The 16,000-nt window shown below is 49.2% G+C and overlaps 1 protein-coding gene across 1 annotated transcript; it reads left to right on the forward strand.

The window, feature by feature from the left end:
* The first annotated feature begins 11,966 nt into the window (after nt 1-11,966).
* Nucleotides 11,967-15,407, forward strand: ACP5 (acid phosphatase 5, tartrate resistant). The gene is made up of 6 exons (XM_059919816.1): nt 11,967-12,073; nt 12,978-13,066; nt 13,298-13,594; nt 13,800-13,927; nt 14,056-14,401; nt 14,795-15,407. Exons 3-6 carry the CDS (start codon nt 13,298-13,300, stop codon nt 15,071-15,073), a joined length of 1,050 nt encoding a protein of 349 aa, XP_059775799.1. The 5' UTR covers nt 11,967-12,073; nt 12,978-13,066; the 3' UTR covers nt 15,074-15,407.
* The last annotated feature ends 593 nt before the right edge of the window (nt 15,408-16,000 follow it).

Below are 16,000 nucleotides of genomic sequence, written 5' to 3' on the forward strand. Positions count from 1 at the left end.
TGAAATGCTGTAGGCGGGAGAAGGGACTTGATTCTTCCAGTTTCTGGTTTCACCCTGGCAGAGGCACGTCCTCCTAGCATCAGCTGCTAACTCCAGCTGGTAGTTTTCTCATCACTCGCAGAACCAGCCTCGTTGAGGCTCCTCAGAGAAACAAGCACCAGTCAAGCTGCACCCCTCTCTCCCTCTCTCAGGATTCTGTGTTCCAACCCCACAGGACCCATCTTCCACGTTTCTAAAATTGAAACTATATATAGATAGATAGATATAAGATACTACTACTATACTATACATAAGATTGGTAACCAACAAGGACCTACTATATAGCGCAGGGAACTCTACTCAATATTTTGTGATAGCCTATATGAGAAAAGAATCTAAAAAAGAATGGATATATGGGGCTTCCCTGGTGGCGCAGTGGTTGGGAGTCTGCCTGCCAATGCAGGGGACGCGGGTTCGAGCCCTGGTCTGGGAGGATCCCACATGCCACGGAGCAACTGAGCCCGTGAGCCACAAGTACTGAGCCTGCGCGTCTGGAGCCTGTGCTCCGCAACAAGAGAAGCCAAGATAGTGAGAGGTCTGCGCACCGCGATGAAGAGTGGCCCCCGCTCGCCGCAACTAAAGAAAGCCCTCGCACATAAACGAAGACCCAACACAGCCAAAAATAAATAAATAAATAAATATATTTATTTAAAAAAAAAAAAAAAAAAAAAAAGAATGGATATATGTATATGTATAACTGAATAACTTTGCTGTACACCTGAAACTAACACAACATTGTAAATCAACTATACTCCAATAAAACTAAAATTTTTTAAAAAACTGGCCAATAATTTTTATATCAAATCCCTTTTTTTTTTTTTTTTTTTTTGGCTGCATTGGGTCTTCATTGCAGTGCATGGGCTTCTCATTACGGTTGCTTCTCTTGTTGCAGAGCATAGGCTCTAGGCCCACGGGCTTCACTAGTTGCAGCACTCGGGCTCAGTAGTTGTGGTGCACGGGCTTAGTTGCTCCATGGCATATGGGATCTTCCCAGACCAGGGATCAAACCCGTGTCCCCTGCATTGGCAGGAAGATTCTTAACCACTGCGCCACCAGGGAAGTCTAAATCCTCCTCATTAATATAACAAAGATGGCTTGTCTCTTCTGACTGGACTGTAGATGCTATAACACCATCCTCAGATAAACAACAAGGTCCTACTATATAGCACAGGGAACTATATTCAATATCCTGTGATAAACCACAATGGAAGAGAATATGAAAAAGAATGTGTGTGTGTGTGTGTGTATATATAGCTGAATCACTTTGCTGTACACCAGAAATTAACACAACATTGTAAATCAACTATATTTGAACAAAATAATTTTTTTTTACAAAGCCCATCCTCCAACTCCCTTAAGTCTAGACATTTTTTGCCAGTCTTAGGTGCCAAGGGAGTTTGAATTCAGACAGACCTCACCTCTACTGGACCAGTCTCTTGATGGGGTCTTTGATCCCTTGTGTTGGCCAGTTCTGTCTCTGAGAGACATCTTCCCTCTCTACTGTGGCCTCTGCCTCTCTTCCCTTTGAGCTGTGACAGTAGCCCATTGCCCAGTTTTAGGAACCTGGCCCTTGAACTGTAGGGAGCAAAGCAGACCTTACCCACTAATTGTTGTGTAAGTCTGTTCTAACCTGTTTGGGAGATGCTAGGAGGACAGGTGCAAGGCGCTGGTCTCTCTTGAGCCTAACTCAGCTGTCAGGTAGGAAAAGCAGCAGGCACTGCTCGTAAAGCTGCACAGCAGACTAGAGACCCACAAATATCTGGGGCAAGAGGTTATGGAGTTTAGACATACCATAGACTGCCCAAATTCTGGAGGAGACGCTGGAGTGGAGATTCTTTGAGATATTGGGACATTCAAAGCAGCTGTGTAGGGAATTCCTTGGCCGTCCAGTAGTTAGGACTCCCGCGCTTCCACGGCAGGGGGCCTGGGTTCGATCCCTGGTCCTGGTCGTGGAACTAAGATCCCGAAAGCCGAGTGGCAGGCCAAAGGAAAAGAAAAAGCAGCTGTGTAGAAAATGATGTCAGGGATGATGGTGGAGAAGGAAGCACCAGGTACCTGATTCCCCACATAGACAACAACTGTACTGCCACAAACTCTCCGAAGTTAACTCTTTTGAAACGATGGAGTCTTATTTGAATTCGTGGTTTCCATGGGGAATCTTGGCTACTCCACTGCAGCAATTTCAGTCAATTTCAGCCTTTAGTGCAAGAGTGACTACCCATCCCCCACCACTCAGTCCATGGCCAACAGCTTTGGAGACAGTGGCACCTATGCCAGGTGTGGCTTCTAGACCCAGGGTGGAACAAAAAGACCTTGTCCTCCAATTATCTGAGTTCTATGTTCTGATGGCTGATTACTGCTTTTGATCACTGAGGTGCAGATACTGAGGCTGGCTAGCATTGTTTCAACCCCTACCAGCCGAAGTGGCTTCCAGGAGATTTTAAGGAACGGTATCTGTGTTTTTTGTTTGTTTCTTTCTTTTTCCCTTTTTCACCTTTTTGATTTAAGGATTACAATACTCACAGGCAACCAGATATATGGCGGAATTTAGAAAGTGACTGCAGATGCCCAAGGAAAAATTAAGAGGTACAAACTATTATGTATAAAATATACTACAAGGTGGGAGTTTCCTGGTGGCCTAGTGGTTAGGATTCTGGGCTTTCACCGCTATGGCCCAGGTTCAATCCCTGGTTGGGGAACTGAGATCCCACAAGCCACGCAGCACAGCCAAAAAATAATAATAAATAAATAAAATAAAATATACTACAAAGACACATTGTACAACAGAGGGGACATAGCCAATATTTTATAATAACTATAAATGGAATATAACCTTTAAAAAATGTGAATCACTATACTGTACACCTGTAACTTACATAATGTTGTACATCAACTATACTTCAATTTTAAAATATTTTTTTTAAATTTAAGTGAGCCAATGGAATCCAAAATTTAAAAAGAATACCATTAACAATTGCAACAAAGAAGATTAAATACTTAGGTGTAAATCTAACAAAACATGTACAGGATATGTATCCTGAAAATTACAAAATGCTGACGAAATCAAAGATCTAAATAAATGAAGAGACATACCATGTCCATGGATTAGAAGACTCAACATAGTAAACATGACAATTCTCCCCTTGATAGATAAGTTTAAAGTAATTTCTGTCAAAATTCCAGCAAGATTTTGCATAGACATAGACAAACTTGTTCTAAGATTTATATGGAATGGCACAGGTCACAGAATAGCTGAAAGCAATTTTGGAAAAAGTATAAAATGGAAGGGATCACTCTGCCCAATGTTGAGGCTTACTGTACAGCTACAGAAATCAAGATATGGTGGTACTGGTAAAAGGATAGATACCTAAAACAATGGAGTAGAATAGGGAACCCAGAAATAGACCCACAAAAATATGCCCAACTGATTTTTTTTTAAGACTCAATAACAGTCAACGGAGAAAGGATAGACGTTTCCCATTTCTGAGACGCAGGCTGCTCATCAGATTATCCTGCAAACATCTGAATCCCCGTGTAGCTCACTCATCCCTCCCCCTGGGAGCTTCTGCGGGGGCAAGGGGGGGCAGACCTTGGCTGGATCCATTGCCCGACCCTCCACACCCCGCACAAGGGGGCCTTTGCGCACGAAAAAGGAAACACGGTTTGCAGGACGTTGCTGCAGTTCAGGATTTGCCCACGCGGAAGCAGCAGTGGACAGGTCAAGAGTCTGAGAAAGGCGCCCGGCATTCTGGCCCCTGCTGGGGGTCCCGGGGGAGCTTCCGAGGTCAAGATTTTAAGACTTTGTTTACCGGGTTTGGGGGAAACCAACAGGATCCGGTTTTTCCCACCGGCAGCACTCACCAAGTAGCTGTGGTCCACAGCCCAACAGCTGGCGGAAATTATGCAAAACCTGTTGATTAGTCCCACCTCTGCTCAGAATTCTCCGCGGCGCCCACCTCCCTGGGGATAAAAACCCTCTTCCCTGCAGCCCCCAAAGCACTCGCACGCACCCCTTACCTCCCTGCCTTCGTTTCCTCCCTCTTTTCCCCTCGCTCCCTCTGCTCCAGCCACACTGGTCTTTGCGTTCCTCAAATCAAACAAACTCACGACGGTGTCTGTATTTGGGGCAGCTTTGGTGCCTAGAAAAATCCATCTTTGTGGTTACTTTCCAAGTACACAGTCAATTTAAATTATACCTTTAAAATCAGAGTTTCTCTTAAGTCTTCGGTTCCAATTACAGCTATTATGTTACTTATACACCTGGCAAAATGGACCATCACTTTCAGAGAGGTCATTGGATACATATTTGGGTCCATTTAGAAATGTAGTGGGTTGAAATCTCTTAAATATTGCAGATGGCATTTATAGAAGTGTTATATTTGATTCTTTACTCTTAAATCCCTCCACCAAGCAAATGCTTCTGAAGTCCTTAGCGTTGTTACAAATCTAAAAATTAAACATATAAATAGGAGTTTGAAATATGTTCTTTTAAACATTCTGATACTGCTTCTTAATTCAGCCAAATTATCATATGACTTTTCAACTTAAAGTCAGCAGCCCAGGGCTTCCCTGGTGGCGCAGTGGTTAAGAATCTGCCTGCTAATGCAGGGGACACGGGTTCGAGACCTGGTCCCAGAAGATCCCACATGCCGCGGAGCAACTAAGTCCCTACGCCGCAACTACTGGGCCTGCGCTCTAGAGCCCGCGAGCCACATTACTGAGCCCGCACGCCTAGAAACAGTGCTCCGCAACAAAGAGAAGCCACCGCAATGAGAAGCCCGCGTACCTCAATGAAGAGTAGCCCCCGCTCGCGGCAACTAGAGAAAGCCTGCGCGCAGCAACAAAGACCCAACGCAGGCAAAAATTAAAAATAAATAAATTAAGAAAGAAAAAACAAGTTACCATCCTGAAATCAATTAACCAGCTTTGGAAGGAGACACAAAAATCTGGTAACTTTTGTTCCCTCCAAAGCAGAGGACCAGAATGGGAAGGAGACTTATTTAGGATTTTTTGAATTGAAATTACAAGCGGGAAAGGACTTCAACTTTATCTCTACTGGGTTTTTTTTTTCTTTCATAAAAAGGAAAATGTATATCTGAAGCAATTACACCATTTGCTTTTTCATGTGATGGTACAGGGGTGTTTTAGGATTATCTTCTGTGCTTTTCTGTTTTTTTTTTTCAACTTTGGTAAAATACAAATAACATAAAATTTACCATCGTCACCATTTTTCGGTGTACAGTTCAGTGGCATTAAATACATTCACATTGTTGTGTAACCATCACCACCATCCATCTCCAGAACTCTTTTCATCTTGCAAAACTGAAACTGTCTTCATTAAACACCACCCCATTCCCCCTCCCCCAGCCCCAGGCACCCACCATCCAACTTTCTGTCCCTATGAATCTGACCACCCTAGGGACCTTGTAGAAGTGGAATCATACAGACCTTTGCTGGCTGGCTTATTTCACTGAGTATAATAATGTCTTCAAGGTTCATCCATTTGGAGCAGGTGTCAGAATCTTGTCTATGTTTTTCAAATTACAGTTAAATTAAAATACAAAAGCACGTTAAAAAAAATACAAAAGCACATGCACATGATTAAAACAAATGAGACCTTTTGCAGGGCATGAATTCTTAGCTTTCTCTCTGGGCATCTCCACGATTCTGAATACTGAATATGCTCCTCTCCCTCTAATCACCCACAGGTGAAGGGAGCTCTCATCTGCTGATTTTCTGCAGCAGTGGATCAGGATTTAGCTCACAGCCGCCCTTTCCTTCCACCTGCCTTCCACACCAGTGTAGATCCCATGCTTAGGTTCCTCTGTTGGCCATCTTTGAAATTTTTCAGCAATATACTTACCTCTTTATTTCTTCTTCCACCAAGAGTAATTCTTTTCACTGTTCCAACTGGGTAATATTATAAGTGAGTGTTTTCAAGGCACTTTTTAAATTTCTTTTTAATATTTATTTATTCATTTATTTTGGCTGCGTCGGGTCTTAGTTGCGGCACACAGGATCTTCGCTGAGGCATGCAGGATCTTTAGTTGCAGCATGTATACTCTTAGTTGCAGCATGCAGACTTCTTAGTTGTGGCACACCTGCGGGATCTAGTTCCCCGACCAGGGATCAAACCCGGGCTCCCTGCATTGGGAGCATGGGAGTCTTACCCACTGGGCCACCAGGGAAGTCCCTCAAGGCACTCCTTACATGCCAGGCACTCCTCAGTATTTCTACACGAATTCACGTGTTCAGTAACCACGACAACCACAATCAGATCTCAGACAGGCACCCTTACTCTTCCCATTTTAGAGATGAGAAGCTGAAGCCCAAAAAGGTTAAGACACTCACTCCAGGTCACAGAGCTTTGCAAGTAGCAGAACCAGAGCTGCCTCCATTTACTTCTATTTTTTGTTTTGAATCTCACGGGGGTTGAGTAAGTTATTTCTTTCATGACTGTAGCTGAGGTTTATCAGAACTTGCCCAGTGTACACTTAAGGCTTGTACATATCATTGTATGTAAATTTCACATCAGAGAAAAGAACTGTAAACAAATATCGAATTCTAGTTAATGGTATGAGCACTGAAGCCTTGGCAGGGAAGTGTGCAGATGTCCACAACATATTAAAATAGGTAAAGAGTAAGATGGATGAGTGAACGGATGGACAGATATTAAAGCAAATATATGCAAATCTTAATTGCAGTATCTAAGAGCAAGTGTGTGGGTGTTCGCTGGACAATTCTTTCAACTTCGCCGTGTGTTCGAAATATTTCAGAATAAGATACTGGGACCTCTGTCCCGTGATCCCCACAGGGAAACCCATCTTCTCCCACCCAGACAAGCAAGAGGCCCCTCAAATTCAATGTACCCACGCTAAGGTTTGTCCACTTCCCCAAAAATGGTTCATCTCCCTGAGTTTCTTCCTTGGGTCTAGGTTCTCATTCTCCAGACCTGAAAGCTGGAAGTTGCCAGAGATTCCTCCCTCTAACCACTGGGTCCCAAGATTTATCTTAGGGTGACCAACTATCCTTCTGGTTTACCCAAGACTGAGAGGGTTCCTGGGATGTGGGACTTCCTATGCTAAAATCAGGAAAGTCCCTGGCAAACTGGGATGAGTTGGTCCCCCAACTTCTTATTTCTGCCTCTTAAACATGTTCAGTTTATCCAAATTGCCACTGCCCTAGTCTATAATAATAATACACATAATAGTGATGTAATAATAACAAGCAGTGGCAGCTAGCTTATAGGGGGTGCTGGCTATGAACAAGGTCCTCTTCTGCATGTTCCATCTGTGGCAGGACTTTTGGTGCACATGACACTCTGTACTGAATAACTGTAACATCACCCGTGTTAAAGATGAAGAAATAAAGCACAGAGAGGTAAAGCCCCTAGCCCACAGTCACACAGCCAAATAACAACAGAGGAGCTGGAATTTGAACTCAGGCAGATGGCTGCAAAGCCCCCTGGCTCAACCACCTTTAAACAGCCATCCTGGAGGGCTGACCCGACCATACCAGCCACCGGGGGGGGGGGGCGGTGTCCCCCTCAATGTAGGCTAACCCTCCATCAACAATCATCCATGCCTTCATCAGAATGGTTATTTAGGTAAATACTGTTTTCCTGATTACAAACTCTTTACTAGCTTTTAATTTTTAAAGATGAATTCAGTAAAGTAGAAGTTAATAATTTCCCAGGGCAACCATCCCCGGAAGATACCATTCTTAAGTTTGTTCCTGTGGGTGCCAGAATTATTTCTTCTTGGTGAGTAGCAACCAAAAGCACTTGTAGTTTTGTATCAAGATATAGTGTGATAGATAGATTGATGATAGATAAAAATTAATGGATGGATAGAGATACAGATAGATGGATACATAGAGATAAATGGATAGATATACAGATAGGTAGATAGATAAAAATAAATGGATAGATAGAGATACAGATAAATAGATGGATAGATGTAGTTAAATGGATATACAGATAGATATAAATAGATATAGAAATGAGACTTCCCTGGCGGTCCAATGGTTAAGACTCTGCACTTCCACTGCAGGTGGCGTGGGGTCGATCCCTGGTCTGGAAACTAAGATTCCCACATGCCGTGCAGCCAAAATAATAATAATAATAATAGATATAGAGAGACAGACAATATAGATCTGTCTGTGACTTGCTTTTTTCCAGACTGATCTTGTAAAAACACAGCTTGGACCCTATCCTCCAAACCTGTCAACCTCCAGATCGAGTCCACACTCCGTAGCTCCAGGCCATTAGCTCCTGATCCCCACCTCCTGATGCCTCCCACCTCAGGCTCTCCTCACGGCATGTACCAATCTGCTGCACACCTCCCTTCACTGACCGTGCTTGTCAGAAGTAATGCTAACCGCCTGCCCCCCTCCTGACCCCATCGAGTGGACATTTGTTGTCCACCCAGACCTGTTTTCGTGGGATTTCCTTGGGGGGGAGGGCGGGGACTTGACAACAGTAGAGACAGGGGAGTAGGTGTTGGGTGTGTGTGCTAACTGAGTCAGGGTGTCAGGATAGTCTGAGGAAGAGGCATTGAAGCCAAGTGCTCAAGGATAAGAAGGTGGAGGAGAGTGGGCCAGTGGAGGGCACAGCAAGTGCAAAGGCCCTGAGGTCAGAATACACTGTCCTTAGTGTGACTTGTGCGCAGTGGCCCCAACACAAAGGAGATGCAGACATTGACATATCTCCAAGAGTCCTGGACAGATTATCAAAAACAACAACAACATTTGGGACTTCCCTGGTGGTCCAGTGGTTAAGACTCTCTGCTTCCAATGCAGGGGGCACAGGTTCAATCCCTGGTGGGGGCACTAAGATCCCACATGCCACGCAGCTTGGCCAAAAAACAAACAAAGAAAACAACAACAACAAAACAACAACGTTTAGATCTGAAGCAAGCTGTAAAGGAGTTAGTGGTATCCACTCAAGGGATGAAGCCGGGAGGGTGGGGGGAAGCTGCACTTCAGACTGGAGGGAAGAGCGTATCGTGCAAGCGAGCCCCTTCATTCCATCCTTCCCCAGATAATTCCTGAGCAGCTGCCTTTGTGGGCCCCAGATTCTAAATGCCAGAGAAACAGCAGCAAACACCACCGACTGCAGACACTTCTTGTCGCCTCAGACCTCATTCGGGTGGGGAGACAGACTGAAAACAAGATAAGCAGTTTGGTTCATCAGGCAGTGATAAGGGCTACTGAGAAAACTACAGCAAGTTAAGAGGGAGTCAGGATGGGGGTGGGAGGGATGCTTTTTAGATAAGTTAAAGGAACTGAAATACAGTGGGAGGGAGCCACGGGGGTAGCTGGAGAAGGAAGAGCCTTCTAGGAAAATGGAACAGCAAGTGCCAAGGCCCTGAAGTCAGAGCGAGGGCTCCTATTCCAGGAAGGGTGAGAAGGCCAGAGGAGTGGTGAGAGCTGGGGCAGAGAGGGGAGGGGAGGGCAGGGAGGAACTCAGCCATGGGATTGACGTTGGTGTTGGGAAGCAAGGCAGGAGTGGAGGGGGAGGGAGGCTCAGAGCCAAATCCAGATCCACCTCCACAGAAAATCAGCAGAAGCAGGCTCCCCTGGGTGAATGGAGGGAAAAGAGTTTACTCAGAACCCCAGAGGTGACCAGAGAGATATAGCCAAGGAGTCACAAGTTTCATTACCCACTCCGCAAGAAGTCTGATTTCTTTTCACGTGCATGTGCTTTTGTACTTTTTAATTTAAAAGATATAGAAAATGTTAACATTTGACAAACTTAAAAAATGGTATCAGTAGGGAATTCCCTGGTGGTCTAGTGGTTAAGACTCCACGCTTCCACTGCAGTGGGCTATGGGTTTGATCCCTGGTCGGGGAACTAAGATCCCTGCGTGATACACGGCATGGCCAGAAAAAAAAAAAAAAATGGTGTCAATAGCATCCCATTCTTCAGAAGACACATGTAGGCATAGAAAAATTAATGGAAAAAAAATTACTGAATAGTCACTCTCTAGGCAGACGAGTGTAATCATTTTCCTTGTGCTTTTCAGTATTTTCCAACGTTTCTTTAAAGACCAGGTAATACGATATGATAATAAATATTATAATTTTGTGTGATTTCAAAAAAATACAGAAAGCATAGAAGATAATCCCTCAAACACCCCCAGACCTGCCACATGAAGAAGCAAATGTTAACATTTGGTCCTAATTGCTTCAGATAATTTTTTTTTTTCCTTTTCTGTGAAAGGAAACAGTAGGGATAAAGTTGAAGCTCCCTTTCTGACACTCCCTTGTCCCTGAGCCCCAATTCCATTCCTCTTCCTGTCTCCCCAGAAAACAATCACTGCCCTGGATCTGTGATGAGGCATTTGTTTCCCATGTTTACATTCAGACCACAGATATGTTAGGAGGAAGTGTGCATTTATTCTGCTGGCAAAATAACAGTGATTTTCAAGCAAAAATCCAAATAATACATAAAGTATAAAATGGAAAGAGAATGCCCCACCCCACCCCCAAAGAATGGAAAGTAATTAACAGCTAGAATACAAATTTCGCCAGCACGTGGGGCCCCAGCAGAGCAGGTGTTTCCTAACTGTCTTGTTCCCTGCTGGGTCTGCCAGTACTGGGCATACAGCAGGTGCTCAGTGCATGTCGAATCCATGTTTAAGTTTCTTGGATCATGCCTATTTTCAAAGTAAACTGTTTTATTTTGGAGTAATTTAGATTTACAGGAAAATTGCAAAAAAAAAAAAAAATGCTAAGTGTTCCAACATACACCTCACTGTTGCCTCTATGGCCAGCATCATCTGGAACCATGATATACCTGGAACCTACCTATACGCGATTCTGTTTCTTAGTTGTGTTACTATTCACAGAACTCCAGGCTTTGTTTGGATGTCACCAGTTTTTCCACAAGTGCCCCTTTTCTCCAGTCTGTGACAGCCCCTCAAAAGTTGCTTTTTCATGACTGGGCCATTTTTGCAGAGTTCTAGGCAGGTATTCTGTAGAATATCCCTGGATTTGGGTGTATCTGGTATTTTTCTCATCATAAGCCTGTGGTTACAGGTGACTGGGGAGAAACCCAGGAGGTGAGGGGCCCTTCTCATGACATTATGTCAGGGCCACGTGATATCAATAAGACATCACTATGCTGTTCACCTGGATCATCTGTTAGGGCGGTGTCTGCCAGGTGTCTCCACCAGAAAGTTCTCATCTTTTGCTTTCCCATACTTTACTCTTCAGATGAGACTAACTCTTTTGCCTCCCGCCCACCTTCAAAAGGAAGCGGGAAGGGTTGCAGCCCCAGCTCCTGGAGGGGTGTTTCAACTTAAATTATTTGCAATTCTAAGTAAGCTTGGACTCTTCGGCCTCACACCTAAAGACCAGGAAACTGAGGTTGAAGATGACACACTTCCTCACTAGAGGGTGGCGCAGCCCGAGGCTGAGGCCCCAGCCAGCGCTGCGATGGTGGGGGCCGTGGGCGCCCCAAGTGCGCAGGCAGGTGGAGACTCTGCCTGCGTGGGGACAGGGGGAGGAAATCGGGTCCCCGAGCCACCTTGCCCGGCCGAGCTGCAGCCCAGTCGGCAGGTCTGGGCCGCCCTCCAGGGAGCGTTACCTCCTGTTACAGAAGTGCGCCCCGCAGGCGTGGTGGCGCGCGCAGTGGCCCAGCAGCATCCCAGGGCGCGCCGGCCTGGCCAGGAGGCCCAGAAGCCCGCGTTTGCCGCCGGGGATCACCTGGGCCGCCCCCTGCCCGCCGGCAGGGCTGGCTAGCTGCCGCCTCCTTAAAGCCGGGGCAGCCCCGACGGCTATCACCCCGCACTCCTGCAGGTCGGCAGGCGCGGCAGCGCCTGGCCTTGACCCCTGGGCCCAGCCTTTGCCAGGTGAGACCGCCCGGCGGCGGGAGGTCTCCACCCGGAGGAGGGGTCTCCGCCGGCCCTCGTGACCCACTTCCTGTTTGTCGGGGCTGCGGGGGCGGGAGGAGCGAACAGCCAGCCTGTGTCTTCAAGCCGTGAATGAGGGGCCCCCCATCCACTCTCGCAAGAGACTATAGGGAACCAGCGTGAGTGTGCAGGGGGCAATCAGGGCCGGGAGGAGGGAGGCAGGGAGGGGAGGGGCAGGTCAGACCGGCCTCAAGTGCAGGGGCCCCGCTGCCCCATAGCCTGCCCCCCTGCCCTCGGGGTCTGAGGGTGTGAGGGTCAAAAGTCTGTGGTCACACGGCTTGTCACCAGCTGCCTCCTGCCTGGGTTCCTCCTGCAGGAATGGGGGGTGGGGCAGAGAGGAAGGTGTGGGCAGGACTTCCTGGAAAAGGGAGCCCCTGCTGTTTGGGGGAGGGGGGGGTGACCCTGGGACTCGCGCGCAGATGTTGTCAAACACACCTCACACACCGGACCTACAACTCAGCTGAGAGACACAACACATAGACACACAACTCGGCTCGGGCACAAGACAGGGACACACAAGTCCTCGTCCCACACACACAGTTCCACTTGAGGACGCAGGCGCGCGTCACAGGCTTGCCACACAGGCCTTGCCAGCTCAGTGTCCACAGCCACGGGGACATGGGACTCCCAGGCACACAGCAGACATGTGACCGAGGCAGGCACGCTTGGCTACACGCAGAAAACAGCTCAGACACACCCAGGCACTGGCAGACAAACACGTCCGCGGAGGACACGGACACACACACACGGGAGGTGCCTGGCTGGGGCGCACAGATAGAGCTGCGCACACAGCACACACGAGGCCCACGACACAGACGCGCTCCCGTGGGCAGACGCAGAGCCTGTGGGGCAGGCGCGGCTGCACTCATAGGCCAGACCACCCCCCCCCCCACCCCGCCTCGAATCCAGTGTCGGGCCTCCGGGGAACTAACTCCAAGGCTCACATGACCCAAGGGGAGGGCTTCTGGAACAGTTGGCGGAGAAACTGCATCATCCTCTCTAATGATCCATTTCCGCCCCCAGGGAATAAAGGCTCAGTGCCGGCCAGTTCTGCTCTGGAGCTCACCTGCCTCTCTGAGCCCCCAGCCGACTGGCTTGTGCCTCCCCCCAGGGTGAGTGCTGGGCCCCGCATACCTGCCCTTCCCCGCCCCACTGGCTGGACCCTGCTCGCCCCCCCGACCCTCCCAAGCAGCTCTTGCGCTCAAGTCCCGGGAAATAGGGAGCCAGGCCACCCCTGCAGGGAGCCGTCTCCTCCTTTCTCAGAACAGGGCAAGTGGGGATCTCGGGGCGGGGTCGGGGGGGCATGCGGCCCATGCCCCGGACGCTTGTCTCTCCCCTCCCAGATGGACACGTGGACGGTGCTGCTCGTCCTGCAAGCCTCGCTGGTGCTCCCCCTGGTGCTCCCCTGGGCTGCCGGCATCAGTACCAACACCCGCACCGCCCCCGCCCCTGTCCTGCGCTTTGTTGCCGTGGGTGACTGGGGAGGGGTCCCCAATGCCCCGTTCTACACAGCCCGGGAAATGGCCAATGCCAAGGAGATTGCCAGGACCGTGCAGATCCTGGGCGCAGACTTCATCCTGTCCCTGGGGGACAATTTCTACTTCACTGGCGTGCAAGATGCCAACGACAAGAGGTTCCAGGTGTGCGCCACTGGAGTAGGTGTGGAGGCGGGGGGACGCGTGGAGAAGCCACTCGACCTTTTGACTCTGGAGAGGGCAGAGGGAAGCTGACACTTGTAGACACCTAGCACACTCATTATCTCCCTTGTACATAGCGCCTGACTTGGTGGGAGCATCCGATGGCTGCTTGAACCTGGGGGGGGCGGGGCTCCCTTCTCTGCTGCAGGAGACCTTTGAGGACGTGTTCTCTGCCTCCTCACTCCGCAACGTGCCCTGGTACGTGCTGGCTGGCAACCACGACCATCTGGGGAACGTCTCGGCACAGATAGCCTACTCCAGGATCTCCAAGCGCTGGTGAGTCTGCCCCTCCTTCTATCCCTCCGCCAGCCTCGCTCAGGTGGGCAAAGAGATCCATCAGCCAGAGCTGAGCCTGGGGCTTCTCTGCCCAAGACGGGCGCCCACCACCTCCATCCCATCCACAGGAACTTCCTCAGCCCTTACTACCGCCTGCGCTTCAAGATCCCACGGTCCAACGTGTCCGTGGCCATCTTCATGCTGGACACAGTGACACTGTGTGGCAACTCAGACGACTTTGCCAGCCAGCAGCCCGAGAGGCCCCGCAACCTGGCGATGGCCCGCACGCAGCTGGCCTGGATCAAGAAGCAGCTGGCGGCGGCCAAGGAGGACTACGTGCTGGTGGCCGGCCACTACCCCGTGTGGTCCATCGCCGAGCACGGGCCCACCCACTGCCTGGTCAAGCAACTGCTGCCGCTGCTGACCACGCACAAGGTCACCGCCTACCTGTGTGGCCACGATCACAACCTGCAGGTGAGGGAACTGAGGGTGGGGCGAGAGCCTGGTAAGGGGTCCCCAGCCCAGCCACTGTGCCACATGGCATATTGGGGTCCTCCTCCTGTTTGGGAGCCCCCTGAATGTCACTCTCTCTCAAACTCTATGCTCGCTCACCAGAAAACAGCCCAAAGTTCCCTAAAAGCCGTCTCACGGGTCCCAGTTGACTATTGGTTGCTCAGATCAATACACTCTCACAGGTGGGAAAACTGAGGCCCAGGACAAGAGGGGGTGGAGTATGTCCCCTGTTCAAGGTGACTCTGTGGTCCATCACAGGCCTGACCCTGGACTCAAGACAGGTAGACACCAAGCCCGTGGTCAACCTCACTGAGGGGCTGGGGGCTCCAGTGACCCTGCTTCCTCTGTCCACAGTACCTTCAGGATGAGAATGGCGTGGGCTTCGTGCTGAGCGGGGCCGGGAACTTCATGGACCCCTCGAAGAAGCACCTGCGCAAGGTCCCCAACGGCTACCTGCGCTTCCACTACGGGGCCGAGAACTCACTGGGTGGCTTCGCCTACGTTGAGATCAGCCCCAAAGAGATGAGCGTCACTTACATCGAGGCCTCGGGCAAGTCCCTCTTCAAGACCAAGTTGCCAAGGCAAGCCAGGTCTGAGCACCAGCACCGACGGGGGCTCCACGCTGGGGCCTGAGTTAGGGGCGCCTCCCTGCTGGTGGGTGAGTGGGCCCCGCTGGGACCCCCTGCCCATGGGCAGGCTTTCTCAAGGGCCGGTGGTGCTACGGCAGAGCAGGAAGGAGAAGGACAGATGAGAAACTGTGGTGCCACATGGCCTTTGTGACAAGGATGCCCACATACATGAAAGAAATATGGACACGTGTTCCGGCCAGAGCGCCAGGCCCCTTGGCCGGGCTCGCCCAGCCTGAGTTCCAGGCATTGGGGGACAGGGAGGGAAAGCCCTCCCCTGGATCAGACATCCTTCTGTCACTGCCAAATAGTCAATAAAAAAAATAGTTGCAAAGGCTGAACGTGTATCACGAGCGTCCCTTTCCTCACCTCACTGGCGAGATGCATCACCTGGGTTTGAAAGGGTCGGGGCTCCCCCACTTGCTGTTCTGCATCTCCATCTCTAAGCCTCATCCATAACCAACTGGCCTCATACATGGATGCGATTTTAAGTAAAGACCAAACAGAAAGAAGGGTCCATCGTGAAGCAAGCCTTCCTCCCCCATGCTCACCTCCCTAAGGACAAACATCATCATGTTCTTTCCTTCCATAATAAAAGCATCCTCCTTTTTTCACACAAAGCATCACAATGTATACGCAGTTCTGCATGTGTTTTTTCTTTTTTCCTTTTTTTTTTTTTGGCGGGATCTTAGTGCCCAGGGATCGAACCCATGCCCCTCACAGTGGAAGCACGGAGTCTCAACCACTGGACTGACAGGGAGGTTCTTTTTTTCTTCTGGGGTGGGGGGGGTTCTATTTAACCACAAGTGAACTGATCATATCAGAACATTCATTTTTGTACATTTCACTGTGGCATCGGTGCTATTCATATGGTTCGAAAATCTAAACTGTAGAAAGGTAAAATATCTCACCCCCTTCCCATCTGTCCCTCCAC

The sequence above is a fragment of the Balaenoptera ricei genome, chromosome 3 (assembly GCF_028023285.1).
Source record: "Balaenoptera ricei isolate mBalRic1 chromosome 3, mBalRic1.hap2, whole genome shotgun sequence".
In the NCBI taxonomy this organism is placed as follows: domain Eukaryota; kingdom Metazoa; phylum Chordata; class Mammalia; order Artiodactyla; family Balaenopteridae; genus Balaenoptera; species Balaenoptera ricei.